Genomic DNA, 17,398 nt, shown 5'->3' on the forward strand with positions numbered 1-17,398 from the left:
TGTCACGAGACTTCGATGATGAGCAGAGGTGACAGGAAATGACACGCACTGGAATTGCACCTCTGCGAAGCGCCATGCGAACACGAGGCCACCTTCTGCAGGTGTCATGTTCTTAAGTAGCCTGGCTACTTCAGTGAGTGAGTCCTGGGCTCGCTTTCTTCCCTGGTTTTGCGTCTTTAATCACCACACAGAGTGTGGCTAAGTTAGACATAATTCTTCATGGGAAAGTATTACTGTTTTGTGCTGTTTTTGTTTCACGCTCTTGCTTGGCATCTTCTGTTAAGGCTGGCCCTCTACCATTTGAGCCAGTTTTTTATTTCTGGTTCGTTGGCAATAAGAGTCTCACAGACTTGCCTGCCTGAGCTGAATATACATTTATTTATAGAGAAAAGCATAGAGAAAATCAGTAAGCCTACTTACTACAATTCCATTTTAGAAAAGGCACAGAATAATATTGGGGCATTCTCTTTTGTGCTGGTCCTGGGGCTTGAACTCATGGCCTGAGTGCTGTCCTTGAGCTTTTTTACCCAAGGCTAGCAGTTTACCACTTGAGTTACAGCTCTTCTTCCAGCTGTTTTGGTGCTTAACTGAAGATAAGAGTCTCACGGACTTTCTTGGCTGGCTTTGAGCCTCAATCCTCAGATTTCAGCCTCCTGTGTAGCTAGGATCGCAGGTGTGGGCCACTCGCACCTGGCTGTGCATTCCCTTTTGTTAATACCAAAGCATGAAAACCCAGCTAGTTTTGTTTCATCAGAAGCTGTGCCTACGCCATTGTGCCTCTGTTTCCACTTATGTCCATAGCGACCATTCTAGTAATATATTTGGGGGTAACAATGGAAAACATAATTCAGACATTGCATACCTTGTTAATATTTCCCCTAGGGCGAAGACAGCTGTGAGGGCTGCAGGTGAGATCATGAGGCACCGCCGCTTTGTCAGGAATTTACTTTCCATGTCTTTCCTCCTCATAGACTTTCTGTTGCCTGTGGCAGTTGGAGAATAATGTCTGCTTGTTTTCTTAGTCAGATGATTCTAAAGACCAAGACTAAATGATTTATCTTGTCACGTGTCCTGCTCAGTGGCTCAGTGGCCTATTTTGGAACTAATGTGCTTACCCTGCTGTTTGATTGTCCAGCAGAACACAGCCTGGAGGAAGGCAGGGCTGAGGGTGCAGGCAAGGGACTCCTTCTGTCTGTGGGAAATTCCCATTTGACCACTGACAGGACAACAAAATCATCATGGGCAAATCTTTGGGTCTTCTGCACCTCTGGGTCAGCAGTCTCCAAGTACATGCTATCCTAGAGATTTCAATAATGTAATTTTAACACACTCCTAGAGAATTAGAAAATAGTTCCTTTGTTTATTTATTTGTCAGTTGTGGAGCCTGTACTCTGGGGCCTGGGTGCTGTCCCTCACCTCTTCAGCTCAAGGCTAGTGCTGTACCACTTGAGCTACAGCACCACTTCCGGCTTTTTCTGCTTAAGTGGTGCTGAGGAATCAAACCCAGGGCCACATGCATACAAGGAAAGCACTCTACCACTGAGCCACCTTCCCAGCCCTAGTTTCCTCTTTTTAAAGGGTCGTCAAGGCAGAGTTTTCTCCTCTTTCCTCCCCAGGGAAGAGTTTGCCAGTGTGAGAAAGAAGGATACATCCCTACAGATAAAAAGAAAACACTTCAAGATGTCATGCAAATCAAAATTTCTTTTAAGCCCAGGCCCTGGAGTCAGCTAGCTACTCAGGAGGCTGAGATCTGAGGATCTCAGTTTGAAGCCATCCTAGGTGGGAATGTGATTCTTATCTCCAACTAATCAGCAAAAAGCCAGAAGTGGAGCTGTGGCTTAAGTGGTGGAGCACCAGCCTTGAGCAAAAAAGGCTTAAGGATAGTGCCCACATCTTGAGTTCAAGCCTCAGTATTGGCACAAAAAATAAATCAATTAATGCCAAAATGAATGAATGCCAAAATCAGATCTTCCCCCTCTTTCTCTCTCTCACACACCTACACACACACACACACACACACACACACACACACACACACACACACACACAGTTCAAGGCTAGGATGTAGTAAGAAGGTGGAAAACATTCTCTAAACCCCACATTGACAATCTTATTGTTGTTTAACTGTGGTATTTTGTTACAGCAACGCAACTTGCCTAATTCCCTTGACTTATTATGGGTTGTTAATATTGGAGAATATTAGCAATTAAAAAGCTCTTAAGGCCTAGGAAAGAGAAGATAAGTCAGGAATGAGGTAAATGAAAGAATTTTGTTTAGTACATTTAAGTAGAACAAATTAAGTAGAGCAAATCACCAATGTGATATCTGAGTTGCTATTCACTGGTACAATGTTCCTCCTATTGTCTGGCCTCAGTCCCTATTGCTGTTGGAAATTTACTCTCTCCCCTGAACCCCCTTTCCCTTGGAAAAGAAGGATATCCATGAGAAGAAAATGTGAAATCAGAAAACAGAACAAAATAAAGAGCAAAACCTCTTGGTAAAGAAAAACCCCAGGCAAAGGCTGACCCACAGTCAGCCCCTTTACATCCTTGCTAAAAAGCAAAAGAACGTCTCTCCCTCTCTCCGTTTACTAAGCTGGCAGCTTTGTAGAAGGCTACTGACAACCTTGAGGCTTATCACCAGCTGCCCGGAGTTGCTGTATTAGTCAGGAGCTTATAATAAAAATCATTTCTATAATAGTGTCAATAGCATTGATAGTACCGGTCATGCTGACCAAGGCAAGATTATGTTTTGCCTATGCTCTTGTGACTCAAGGCTATGTTTTGCTTCTGTAACCTTGCTTGCTTGTCTCAGTAGTAGGGCCTTAAGCCCACAGGTGACATCACCTGTCCTCCAATTGAAGACCATGGTGGGCGGCCTATTGAAAATTATACTTATGATATTTACCTTAAAGAACAAATAAATTTAAAGGTCATATAACCATAACCAATGAAAATGAGCCAAACCTGCCTTGCATAGCTCATCTATGCAACTCTATGCAACCTACCCCTATAAAAACCCATCCTAATCTGGGTGCCAGTGGCTCACACCTATAATCCTAGCTACTCAGGAGGCTGAGATCTGAGGATAATGGTTCAAAGCCAGCCAGGGCAGGTAAGTCCGTGAAACTCTTATCTCCAATAAACCACCAGAAAACCGGAAGTGACGCTGTGGCTCAAGTGGTAGAGCGCTCGCCTTGAGCTGAAGAGCTGAGGGACAGCGCCCAGGCCCAGAGTTCAAGCTTCACAACCGACAAAAAAAACAAAAAACCACAAACAAACAAGACCCCAACAAAACACAAAGAGCATAAAAACAAAAACCCATTCTACCGTGAGCTTGGGGCTGTCCTACTTTCCCAGTAGTAGGAAGGGGACCCCACATGGCGGTAATAAAGTTCCTAGCTGCCTTAACTGGGTGTCTCAGAGTCCCTTTTGGATCGGGGATATTATACCATAACTGTTCTTTTATAAGACATGTTCATTGTGCATATTATGGAAAGAATATTAAATTTGGTGAGTTTGTAGGATGTGGAGAATTTAAGTGATTTTGTGTGTGTGTGCTAGTACGAGATCTTGAACTAACAGCCTGAGTGCTGTCCCTCAGCATTTTTTTTTAAAGGTTAGCACTCTACCACTTGAGCCACAGCTCTACTTTTGGTGGTTCACTGGAGATAAGAGTCTCAGGAACTTTCCTGCTTGGATTGGCTTTGAACCATGATCCTTAGAGCTCAGCTTCTTGAATAGGCATGAGCCACCGGTGCACTTTGAGAATCTATATTTTTATTTTTATTCTTTTTGAGGCTAACTAAAATAAATCATGTTCCATGGATAGGAGCCACTGTTGGGAGCTGGGTGACTTCCAGTTTAGCTAAACAGCTACACTCATTGGTGCAGTAGAAGTGTCAATGATATTACTGCCACAGTTTATACAAACAAAGACTTTGTAATGTGGACAAGCATGCTTCTTATTATAGGCCAGTATATTCACATTAGTATAGGTTTTAAAGTCTTCACTTAATTCCTTAGATTGGGACCAAAACCCACAATGATTTTGAAATACCCAGACAAAAGAAACAAAACCCATATGCTGTGGAAACCAAAGAGCCCACATTTTTACTCAGGTGATTTAAAAACTTCTTATACTAGCAGTTGTCCACTAGGTAGAAGCAAAGAGTAAGCTAATGTTAAAACTAGAAAATATTCCTAGATTTTTGAATCACCCTTTTCTGTATAATAAAGGTAATTGAAATTATGGGTTACATTTCTAAGACGTTATTAGAAAAAACACAAAAGTAGCATATCCTACTTAAGTCATTGAAACAACACTAAGATGAGCTACTGTTAAGCTGGTAATAAAGGAAAATTAAGAAGTCATTAATTACAATTCTGATTGATCCATAAGCCTTCTACATGTCTAGACAAATGGTGCCATGTATAAACTGTTTTATTTCAAATGTTCATAGGTTTAGCATATAATTAAAAACAGAACTTCTAGCCAGGTACTAAGGTCTCACATGTATAATCCTAGCTACTTACAAGGCTGAATCTGGAGGACTATGGTTCAAAGCCAAATGGGGCAGAAAAGCTGAAGAATCTTCATCTCTAAAATAGCCAGCAAAAAGCAGGGCTAGAGGGCTGGCTGCCATGGTAGGGCACTAGTCTAACAAGTAAGTGAACAGGAAAAGCAGGAAGCTCCTGAGTTCAAACCAGTACTGCTCTCACCCCTGTACTCAAAGCTTTTGCTATTGTTGAGTTGAGAGAAGAGAGATTGACTTGACAACATATAATTTCTCAAGTCATTTTTGTAAAAAAAAAATATATATATATATATATATATATATATTTGCTCTTCTCTTCAAAATTGAGTCAGGTTATGTAGGTGCTAAAATGTGATGATTTTCATATTTAGTCTTGTGATAAGTCAAAACTTTGTTTATTCCTCAAGTCGTGTGTGTGTGTGTGTGTGTGTGTGTGTGTGTGTGTGTGTGTGTGCATACCATTACTCAAGCTATCACTTGGCACTTTTTGCTCAGGGTTGGCATTTGAGTGACAGCTCCACTTCCAGTTTTCTGGTGGTTAATTGGAGATAAGAATCTCACAGACTTTCCTGCCTGGGCAGGCTTCAAACCAGGATCCTCAGATCTCAGCCTCCTGAGTAGCGAGGATTACAGGAATGAGCCACCCATTAAAATGAAAACATTTTTAAGATGTTAATACAAGCAGTAAATCACAAATGATACATGTGAGCAGCAATAACTTGCTTCACTTTTTTATATGTAATGACTGTAGCAATCAGTTTATTACACAGATTAATCATTCTTGAACGTACAAGCTCCAGAGGAGCAATTGTGTCTTTAAATATACACAAGTATTTCCATCAAATGAATTTTCACCATTACATCCAAATAGACCTAAGCAGTTAAAAACATAAGAAAAATAAGAGCTATTAGCTATGTATTAACTGAGAAACCACATACGAACCAAAGAATATGGAAAGAAAGAGAGAGAGAAAGAGAAAGAGAGAGAGAGAGAGGGAGGATGAAAGGCTGAAAGGGTAGGGAAATGTAAAAGAGTTGCAAACAAAGCCCATCACACTTTTTGTACTAATAGCTCCAATCCATTTAAATGTTGACCAGTTAAACTTAGACCTTAGAATACAGGATGTGGGTAGTTTAATCTGGTTGGTCATAACTTTCACCTAAGTTGTAGGTCCTTCGAAGAAAATGAATACAGAAATAACTTCATGTTCTTCACTTTGCTGTTCATAACGGTTTTGATTTTAAATGGATTCCACTTAAAAACAATCTCCTACAGGCCAGTGGAGCTTTCTCCCATCCAAGTACACACCATGTGCCCACCATCCCTCGCACCTTGCCATTATCCAAATTTCTGCCAATAAGTAAAGTTTTTTTTTTTTTTTTTGTCAGTCGTGGGGCTTGAACTCTGGGCCTGGGCGCTGTCCCTCAGCTCTTCAGCTCAAGGCGAGCGCTCTACCACTTGAGCTACAGCGCCACTTCCGGTTTTCTGGTGGTTTATTGGAGATAGGAGTCTCACGGTCTTTCCTGCCCGAGCTGGCTTTGAACCATGATCCTCAGATCTCAGCCTCCTGAGTAGCTAGGATTACAGGCGTGAGCCACCAGCGCCCGGCAAGTAAAGTTTTTTTGTCTCACACCTAGGTTATGCCTGGAAGATTGGCTTTTCACCCACATACTTCTCCGCTAGGAGGCAATGTTGGTACAGAAGTACAGTATCTCTAGTCTGTTGTTCCAAGTATGTACAACCCGCAGCACTTCTGTTTTATCAGGTAAACATGTGCACAGGGGAAGATGAGGCGTGGGCTCATAGAAAGCAGTCAAATGGAAATCAAAAGGACTTTCTCTTTCAGAGTTCCCCTATCTTTATTTGTAGAGGTTATCCAATAATTTCTTTAATTACATCGCATACTTCTGAGTCCATTCCTGAGCTATTCCGTTGTACTTAGATTCTCTATCTGTTTTGTAGATTGGAGCAATCTCAGGCACTAAGGGATCATCTGGATTGGGATCACTCAACAGAGAACAGATGGACAAAAGTACTTTTGAAATAGTTAGTGCTGGAGACCACTGTGACCGTAGAATATCAAGACAAATGCTCCCATTACTGTTAATATTTGGATGATAAGTTCTTGTTGTAAATGCAACCTTAGGTGGTTTGAAGGGGTAATCTGTTGGGAAATGAATTGTCGAGAAAAATACTCCACCCTGATAGGGACTGTCATATGGTCCCATTATTGTAGCTTGCCAATGAAACATGTGATCTCCAACAGGACCGGCTGAACATTGTGCTGGGGGATCCCGTGCCGGGTCATTCAATTCCTTGTGGATTCTCTTCAGAGCCATAGTGGGAGGCAGTAGCCCCCGGGCCTGGGATGGGGACCCGGGAGGGACGGGGAAGGGACCAGGAGGCCTGAGGCCGCCTGGGCGGTCGCGGGTCGGCTGGAGAAAACAGGATGTACTGGAGCAAGGGTCCGGGGGGACGGGCTGAGGGCCGGGCCCGCTCAGCTTCTGGGGCTGCCGCAGCGGATCCTCACTTTTTTTTTTTTTTAGCATCAAATCTGCTGTTTGGTGGGTAAAATGTCACCACTGTTTTTTTGTTTTTTTTTGGGGGGGGGGTCCGGTCGTGGGGTCTGAACTCTGGGCCTGGGCGCTGTCCCTCAGCTCTTCAGCTCAAGGCTAGCGCTCTACCACTTGAGCCACAGCGCCACTTCCAGCTTTGTTCTTTTTGCTTATGTGGTGCTGAGGAATCGAACCCAGGGCCTCAGGCATGCAAGGCAAGTGCTCTACCACTGAGCCACCTTCCCAGCCCCATGACACCATTGTTTGTGAAATTCTTTTAAATAAATTCATGGCGCACAACCGGTTACTTTATGATGAGGCTGCAGCTCGGTTAGAGACTGATATTGAGAGAATCCTCCCTCCTTTTTTCCCCCCCTTCCTCCTCTCTTTCCTTCTTGTACAATTTGTGTTAAAATGGGGCTGAGAGGAAGAGGAGGAAGGGGAGGATGGAGGGGACCGATGGCCTTGATGCCACTTGGGAAAGCATTACAGAATGAAAAGATCCTTGCCACACGCTGAGACAACTAATGAAAGAGAACAACTGGTCTTTCCTTCTTAGACTATGGGCCTAGCGGGAAAGGCCCTGAACATTTCTACTTGGTGTATGGTGGTTCCTCTCAAAGCATGCTCTCTGCAAAAGTTGAGCACCAATGTCCCTTGGTCCTTTAGAGTGTGTTTCAGGGCTCAGTGGCCTCTCTGAGCCATGCCCTAGTGGCCAGTCACAGTTCAGGACTGCTGCTGACAGAAGGCGGAGGGATGAGGAAGGAAGTGGTTTAGCCTATGATCCTAGCTACTCAGGAGGCTAAGATCTAAGGATTGTGGTTCAAAGCCAGTGGGGCGGGAAAATCTGAGACTCTTATCTCCAATAAACCACTAAAAAAGTCAGAACTAGAGCTGTGGCTCATGGTGGTAAAGCACTAGCCTTGAACAAAAAAGCTAAAGGATAGTGCCCAGGCTCTGAATTCAAGTCCCAGGACTGGTGCACCCCCGCCCCCAGGCCCTGCCCATGCGCACACACTTTTAGTAGAGGAGCCTGAGTTATTGAACTAATTTTATTGGTTAATCTAGAATTTAGATCACAGCCTATGATGGTAATGGCTTGATACAAAGTCAAGACCATGTTTAGTCTTTCTTGTTTTTATTCTCTTTATACTCTTTCCCCTTTTGGTCCTTTTTTTTTTTTTTTTTTTGCATTACTTAATTGTTGTTCTGTTCATCCCCAGATATATATACCCGTCTTCAATTATTAGATCTTAACCTTCATTGTGTGCATACTTAATTCAGATATAGATTACTCAATTCATAAACTCTCAGCTTTAACTCATTTAATTGTAGCATTATTTCTTTATGCTTATATAATTTTTAAGTGTTGCATTTAAAATTTTTTAAAATAAGTTTTTTATTGTGAAAATATTGTACAGAGGGGTTACAGTTATGTGAGCAAGGTAATAAGTACATTTCTTATCCAGCATTGTTGGCTCCTCCTTTGTTTTCCCCTACCATCCCTGCCCTCCCACCTCCCCAACTACACTCCTCCCCAAATTGTAAAGCTCATTTTTCAACTGTAGCATCTTGTACATTTCATTGTTGCAATGGGTCAACTTGTATCATTTAAATTTTTTTATTTTCCTTTTTCCTTTTTCTTCATCTTTATCTTCTCCTTTCCTTCTATCCCCATCCTCTTTCTGAATTCAGGTCTTGGTTATATATTTTCCCTCTCTCTGTTTCCCTCCCTACATTCTTCTAATCTTACTTTTTCCTCACAGTTCTCCCTAAACATATTAATTTCCCGTCTGCTGACTCCTTCTTTGATTTTCTTAGTCCAATGATCCCTAGGTATTTGATGTTGAACTAGATTGTATGTGTACTCATTTTTACTGCATCAATCTGTGCAACTACAGGGCTTTGGTTTGAAGCCTGCCTTAAAATAGTGTTTTAGTGTGGAATTAGTTTTGTCTTCATACCCAAATGGGCAGAACAATCCATATAAATGCAAGAAAAATGGTAAGTCCAGTATCTCAACTCTTACTCTTGATAATCAGGCAACAGAGCAGTTAATGAATAATTCGTAGGAGAGCTCCCAAAATGCTCTACAAACAGTACTGGTAAACATGCTGAATGAAAAGGTTAAAAGCCTGCAAAGGGCTCTGTGTGAGCATAAAAGGGAAATGCATGAGTGGGATAGAGAAATGCGTGAGCTTGATGAGACTAAACAAAGATTAATACAGGAAAATTGTGAATGTGACAAAGCTAATCACAGATTAATGGGGAAATAGAGTGAGCATGATGAGAATAACCAAATATTAATAGAGGCATTCATGGAATCCACAAACAGAAAGCTGGAGGAATCCATGGGTCCACAAAGGAAATGCTGAATGAAATCCAATAGAAGGAAAAGGAGTCCAATGAAACTATAACCAGCCAATTAAGGGATTTGAGAGTAATCACTGAAAACCAAATTAAGGAAGTAAAGAAGTTCATACAAGATGTAAAACAAAGCTCCAACAAAGAATTTGAAGCCATCAAATCTGACCAATTAGAAGGAAAGGAAATAAAAAACAAAGTAGAGTCTTGACAGTAGGTTAGACCATACAGAAGATCGAATCTCTGGGATTGAAGACAGCCTACACATTATAGAGAAAGAACAAACAAGTATTCAAGACAAATCCAAGAAATATGAAATATAGATATATTCAACATTTAGAAGACATCATCAGAAGGCTTAATTTAAGGCTAATAGGTGTAGAGGAGGGCCTGGAGACAGAAGTTAAAGGTCTAGGAAATTTATTTAACAGGATCCTAGCAGAGAACTTCCCAAACATACAAAAAGATAGGCCCATTCAGATACTTTTAGAACCTCAAATAAACCAGCCCAGAACAGGACATCCCACCGTTACGTTGTAATCTGCACAGGATCAATTGAGACCAAGGAAAGGATCCTTAAAGCTATCAAAGAGAAAGGATTATCACCTATGAAGGGAAAACAATCAGAATAAATTCAAATTTCTCAGCCGAGACAATTAAAGCAAGAAGAGCCAAGAATAATGTATGCCATGCCCTAAGTACAAACAACTATCAACCAAGAATACTGTACCTTGCTAAAATCTCCTTCATAACAGAAGGACAAATAAAAACACAGCAAAGAAAAATTGAAACAATATATCTCCACCTACAAAAGATACCTAAAGATGTCTTACACATAAAAAACCAACAAGAGGGGCTGGGAAGGTGGCTCAGTGGTAGAGCGCTTGCCTTGCATGCATGAGGCCCTGGGTTCAATTCTTCAGCACCACATAAGCAGAAATAAAAAAAGCCGGAAGTGGCACTGTGGCTCAAGTGGTAGAGCTCTAGCCTTGAGCTGAAGAGCTGAAGGACAGTGCCCAGGCCCAGAGTTCAGGCCCACGACAGGACCCCTTCCCCCCCCCCAAAAAAACCAACAAGAGCATGATAAAGGCCAAGAAACAGCCCCCCAAACAGAGAATCCAAGAACCATAGGAAGGAGTCAGTTGCTGCAACCCCCAAGAAGGTGGATAAAATGGCAGGAACTCCCAAATACCTCTCAGTCCTACCTCTCAACATGAATGGACTTAACTCTCCAATTAAGTGACATAGACTGTCTAGTTGGATCAAAAAGCAAGATCCTTCTATCTGCTGCCTTCAAGAGACACACCTTGCCTACAAAAACAAACATATTCTGAGAGTGAAAGGCCGGAATAAAATCTACCAAGCAAATGGCCCCAATAAACAGGCGGAGTTGCAATCTCAATGTCAGATAAAATAGACTTCAAATTAAAATTAGCAAGAAGAGATAAAGAAGGTCACTACATACTAATTAAGGGATCTCTCTTTCAGGAGGATATTACAATTCCAAATATCTATTCACCAAATAAAGAGCATTCAAATTTATCCAAGAAACACTACTTTCCCTCAAATCTCACATAGATCCAAAGGCATTAATTGTTGGGAACTTAAACACACCACTATCATCACTGGATAGATCAATCAAGCAAAAACTCAACAGAGAAACCACAGATCTAACAACTGCATAGATCAACTAGACTTAACAGACAACTATTGAATATTTCACCCAGTAGGATCAGAACACACATTCTTGTCAGCAGCACATGGAACATTCTCCAAAACTGACCACATTTGAGGTCACAATGTAGATTTGTTAAAAATCAGAGACATTGAAATTATGCCCTGCATTCTCCCAGACCACAAAGGAATAAAATTAGAATTCAACACCAAAAGCCACCAAAAAAAATCCTGTAACACATGGAGGCTGAACAACACACTGTTGAACCACCAGTGGGTCATGGAAGAAATTAGAAAGGAAATTCAAGTGTTCATGATATTTAACAAATATGAACACACAAATTACCAGCTCCACTGCGACACAGCAAAGGCAGTACTCAGAGGCAAGTTTATAGCTTTGAGTTCCTACATTAACAAATTGGAGAGATCTGAAACCAACAATTTAATGAGACACCTGAACCTCCTTGAAAAAGAGCAAGAAGCTAAACCTCAATCCTGTAGACAGAAAGAAATATTTAAAATTAAATCAGAATTAAATGAATTAGAGTCCAAAAATAACATAGAAAGGGTCAACAAAACAAAGAGTTGGTTCTTCAAAAAAATTCACAAAATTGACAGACCCTTAGCAAATCAGAAAAAGAAGAGAACACACCAAGTAAACAAGCTCAGAGACGAGAATGGAAATATCACCATAGAAGGTTCAGAACAATGTAAAGGAATACTTCTCAAACCTTTATGCTAATAAGTTTGCGAATCTGGAAGAAATGGATGAATTTCTAGCAAATATTGACATGCCCAAAGTAAACCAAGATGACTTAAACCAACTTAACAGATCCATATCAAGCATCAAAATAGAAACACCAATAAGAGACCTTCCACCCAAGAAAAGCCCAGGACCGGATGGATTTACAGCTGAATTCTACCAGGCCTTCAAAGCAGAATTCACACCAATATTCCCCCAATTCTTCAATGAAATTGAAAGTGAAAGTTCATTACTAAACTCTTTCTATGAAACCATCATAACCCCTACCCCCAAACCAGGCAGGGATTCATCAAAGAAAGAGAACTATAGACCCATTTCTTTGATGAACATTGATGCAAAACTTCTCAACAAAATTTTGGGCAATCGACTTCAACAACTCATCAAAGAAATCATACTCCACGATCAAACAGGATTCATTTCAGGGATGCAAAGCTGGTTTAATATAAGTAAATCAATTAATATAATTTATCATCAACAAGAGGAAGGATAAGAACCACATGATTATCGCAAGAGATGCAGAAAGAGCATTTGACAAGATCTAACACCCTTTTATGATGAAAGCTCTTGAAAAACTAGGAATCCATGGAACATTCCTCAATATAATAAAGGCTGTGTATGACAAACCTACAGGTAGCATTATACTTAATGGCGAAAAACTAAAGCCATTTCCTCTAAACTCAGGAACAAGACAAGGATGTACATTCTCTCTACTTCTTTTCAACTTAGTATTAGAGTGCCTAGCCACAGCAATAAGACAAGATGCAGACATAAAGGGTATCCAAATAAGGAAAGATAAAGTAAAATTCTCCATCTTTGCAGATGACATGATCTTGTATTTCAAGAACCCCATGGACTCCACTCCCAAGTTACTGGAGCTGATTCGAAACTTTGGCAAAGTAGCAGGGCATAAAATTACCCTCAAAAGTCAATGGCTTTTCTGTTTGCCATTTTCTGTTTGCCATTTCTGTTCTCATTATAGATTATAGAAGAGTGCAGCTGAAATTAGGAAAGCAAACCCTTTTGTAATAGCCCCACAAAAAATAAAATACCTAGTAGTTAACTTAACTGAAGAAGTGAAGGACCTCTACAATGAAAACTTTAAAAACCTGAAAAAGAAAATTAAAGCAGAACTATGGAAATGGAAAAACCTCCCATGCTCCTGGATTGGGAGAATTAACATCATGAAAATGGCAGCACTGCCAAAGGCTATCTACAAATTCAATGCGATACCTATCAATATTCCAACCTCATTCTTCAAGGAAATAGATGAAAAATTCATATGGAACAAGACCCTAACTAGCAAAAACAATCCTTAGCAGAAAGTGCTGGAAGAATATCAATACCAAACTTTGAACTCTACTACAAAGCCATAGTAATCAAAACAGCTTGGTACTGGCTCAAGAACAGAGGACCAATGGAATAGAACTGAAGACCCAGAAATGAACCCACAGACCTATAAGCACCTACTCTTTGATAAGGGAGTTGAAAAAAATAGAATGGAAGAAAGACAGCCTTTTCAGTAAATGGTGCTGGCAAAATTGGTTAAACACCTATAGAAAACTAAAGCTAGATCCTTATCTATCAGCCTGCACCAGAATCAACTCCAAGGAATCAAAGACCTCGAAGTAAAAGCAGATACCCTGAAAACATTACAAGAAGAATTAGGGCTCCTTGGAACAGGCCGAAATTTTCTTAAAAGAGACCCAGAAACACAACAAATCAAAGAAAGGTTGGACAAATGGGATTGCATGAAACTGCAGTGCTTCTGCATGGCAAAGGACATAGCAAGATCAATAGAAAGCCCATGGATTGGGAGAAGATCTTCACTAGCCATACAACAGACAAGGGTCTCATATCTAAAATATACTTAGAACTCAAAAAACTAAATTCCCCAACAACAGATCCTCAAAGAAACAACTGCCCAATAAATAAGTGGGCTAAAGACTTAAAGAGACTTTTCTGAAGAGGAAATAAGAATGGTAAATAGGGGGCTAGGAAGGTGGCTCAGTGGTAGAGCGCTTGCCTTGCATGCCTGAGGCCCTGGGTTCGATTTCTCAGCACCACATAAGCAAAAAGAAAAAAGCTGGAAGTGACGCTGTGGCTCAAGTGGTAGGGCTCTACCCTTGAGCTGAAGAGCTGAGGGACAGTGCCCAGGCCCAGAGTTCATGCCCCACAACCGGACCAAAAAAAAAAAAAAAAAGAATGGTAAATAGGCACATGAAGAAATGCTCAACTTCTCTAGCCATAAAAGAAATGCAAATCAAAATAGCATTGAGATTCCATGTCACCCCAGTTAGAAGGCTATAATCAAGAACTCTAATAACAACAGATGCTGGAGGGGATGTGGCCGAAAGGGAACCCTAGGGCATTTTGGTGGGAGTGTAAACTTGCTAACCACTTTGGAATGCAGTATAGAGGTTTCTCAAAAGACTCCACATAGAGCTCCCCTATGACCCAGCAATTCCACTTTTGGGCATTTACCCAAATGATTACAAACAAGGCCATACAAAGCTACCAGCACAACTATGTTTATCACAGCATTATTCACCATAGCTAAGATATGGAACTAACCCAGCTGCCCCTCAGTAGATGAATGGATCAAGAAAATGTGATATATATATATAATGGGATTCTACGCCTCCATTAGAAAGAATGACATCACCTCATTTGTTAGGAAATGGAAAGACTTAGAGAAAATTATATTAAGTGAAGTAAGCCAGGCCCAAAGAAACATAGGTCCCATTGTTTCCCTTATTTGCAATAACTAGTATACGTCTAGGACAAGCAGAAAAGGTCAAAAGCTATATACATATGACCATATAAAATGATGCTAATTGAAATGAACCCCAAGATAGGGACACAAGTGGTTTTATCTTTCTTGCTGTTGTTTTTTAATGTATTTATAATGTACTATGTGGTTTTTTGTTTCTTTTGTATGTTCTTCCCCCATGGTATAACCCGTTTCCGGTTTTCTTTTCATTGTATGTGATGTCAGGGCCCTGCATCTTGTATATACATTTTTTTTTTTAATTTGGGGAGGGAAAGGTTAATAACAAAAGGCTGAAATAAGGATATAGGTTGACCCATTGTAACAATGAGATGTTCAAGACACTATGTTGATAACAAACTTTACAACTTCAGTGAGGGTGTGTGTGGGGGGTGTGTGGGAAGGGATAGTAGGGGAAAAACAAAGGAGGAGGCAACAATGCTCAATAGGAAATGTACTCATTACCTTACTCATGTAACTCTAACCCCTCTTTCCTTTTTTTTTTTAACTGGTTTGTGGGGCCTAAACTTGGGCCTGGGCACTACCCCTCAGCTCTTCAGCTCAAGGTTAGCGCACTACCATTTGAGCCACAGCACCACTTCAGGCTTTTTCCGCTTATGTGGTGCTGAGGAATGGAATCCAAGGCCTCATGCTTGGAAGCAAGCACTCTATCACTGAGCCACTTTCTCAGCCTAGTATTTTCATAATAAAAATACACATAAAAAGAAAATTCCTTATTATTGGATGTTAAAATTCTAAATGGACTGCTTATCAAGAATGAGTCTCAATAGCCACATGAAATATTTTGTGCTAAATTCAAGTGATAATTTAAATTAAAGCCTATAGAATGCCAGGAATGCAGTGATTATAAGGATATTGATGGCATGGAAGAAAAGAAACATCTGACATTGACAACTTAAAATACTCCTTCAGAAACTCCAGCAGCATAATCCATTCAGTTATAGAAGATTGTTGAGACTGTTAAATCATATATATTTTTTTTTTATATTGCTCAGTTTTTTTTGTTTTTCATTGAAAAGCTACTATACAGAGGGTTACAGTTACATGAGTGAGGTTATGAGTACACTTCCTCTTGAACATTGTTACCCCCTCCATTGTTTTCCCCCTACCATCCCCTCCCTCCCTCCCTTCCCCGAGGTTCTTTTTTTTTTTTTTTTTTTTTGATTGTGATTAAATGATTACATAATTTCAAAGTCACAAGTTCATTCTAACTTCCCTGGAGCAAATTGTCTACCACAGTCTGTAATATATAACAGTGTTCACATGTTATATACCATATTTGTGATCAGCAGCATGAGGATATTTAGTAGTGGTTCAACCAGATGAGCGGGAGTTCTTTGTTTCTTAAGTCCTGTTAGTTTTGTCGTATCACCTAACCTTTTGGATTTAGCATCCACTTATGAGGGAGACCATGTACCGTTTGTCTCTTCGTTCTTGGCTTACCTCGCTCAACATGATTCCTTCTAGCTCCATCCATTTCCCTGCAAATGCCATTATTTTGTCATTTCTAATGGCTGCATAATATTCCATTGTATATAGATACCACAATTTTTGGATCCATTCATCTGTGGTGGGGCACCTAGGTTGTTTCCATATCCTAGCTATTGCGAACAGTGCTGCAATAAACATGGAGGTGCACGTGTCCTTGTATATTGGTTCCTGTTGTTCAGGGTAGATGCCTAGAAGTGGTATGACTGGGTCGTAAGGGAGGTCAATCTTTAGCTTTCTAAGGACCCTCCAGACTGCTTTCCAAAGTGGTTGTATAAGTGTACATTCCCACCAGCAGTGTAATAGGGTTCCTCTTTCTCCACATCCCCTCCAGCATTTGTCGTTGGCTGATTTGTGGATGTGGGACATTCTGACTGGGGTAAGGTGGTATCTCAGGGTTGTCTTTATTTGCATTTCCTTCACCACCAGGGATGATGAACATTTCCTCATGTGTTTCTTTGCCATTTTTATTTCTTCATTTGAGAAGTCCCTCTTTAGTTCCCTTGCCCATTTAGTAATTGGTTTGTTAGGTTTGGGAGGGATTAGTTTCTTGAGTTCCCTGTATATACAGGATGTTAACCCCTTGTCTGATATATTGCTGGTAAATATTTTTTCCCAATTAGTTGGTTGTCTTTCTAGCTTAGTTGCGATAGATTTAGCTGTGCAGAAGCTTTTTATTTTAAGGTAGTCCCATTTGTCGAGTCTCTCTCCAACTTGTTGTGACCCTGGGACTCTGTTCAGGAAGTTCCTTCCTGTGCCTATTAGTTCAAGTGTCTCTCCTACTCTGTCCTGCAGTAGTTTCAGAGATTCAGGTTTAATGTTAAGGTCTTTAATCCATTTTGAGTTGATGTTGGTGCATGGTGATAGGCTGGGGTCCACTTTTAGTTTTCTGCATGTGGCTGCCCAGTTTTCCCAGCACCAGCGGTTGAAGAGGCTGTGTTTCTTCCATTGTATGTCTTTGGCTCCTTTGTCGAATATCAGCTGGCTGTAGGCCTGTGGATTTATATCTGGATCTTCTATTCTGTTCCATTGGTCTTCGGGTCTGTTTTTGTGCCAGTACCATGCTGTCTTTGTGATTATGGCTCTGTAGTAGAGTTTGAAGTTCGGCATGGATAGCCCTCCCATATTGTCTTTATCCCCTAGAATTGTTTTGGCTATTCTAGGTCTTTTGTTGTTCCATATAAATTTTTGGACTGTTTTCTGTATTTCAGTGATGTACGTCATTGGG

General features: G+C 40.7%; 1 protein-coding gene across 1 annotated transcript; it reads right to left on the minus strand.

Moving 5' to 3' along the window:
* Positions 1-6,277: 6,277 nt before the first annotated feature.
* Positions 6,278-6,953, minus strand: LOC122113952 (ubiquitin-conjugating enzyme E2 D2-like). Its single transcript, XM_042687099.1, has one exon. It carries the CDS (start codon positions 6,875-6,877, stop codon positions 6,431-6,433), a length of 447 nt encoding a protein of 148 aa, XP_042543033.1. The 5' UTR covers positions 6,878-6,953; the 3' UTR covers positions 6,278-6,430.
* Positions 6,954-17,398: the final 10,445 nt, after the last annotated feature.

The sequence above is a fragment of the Dipodomys spectabilis genome, unplaced genomic scaffold (assembly GCF_019054845.1).
Source record: "Dipodomys spectabilis isolate Male_0828 unplaced genomic scaffold, ASM1905484v1 ptg000102l, whole genome shotgun sequence".
Taxonomy (NCBI): Eukaryota; Metazoa; Chordata; class Mammalia; order Rodentia; family Heteromyidae; genus Dipodomys; species Dipodomys spectabilis.

Excerpts from the sequence above, each read along its gene's own strand:
- LOC122113952 (XM_042687099.1), bottom strand. The coding sequence starts at position 6,877 with ATGGCTCTGAAGAGAATCCACAAGGAATTGAATGACCCGGCACGGGAT.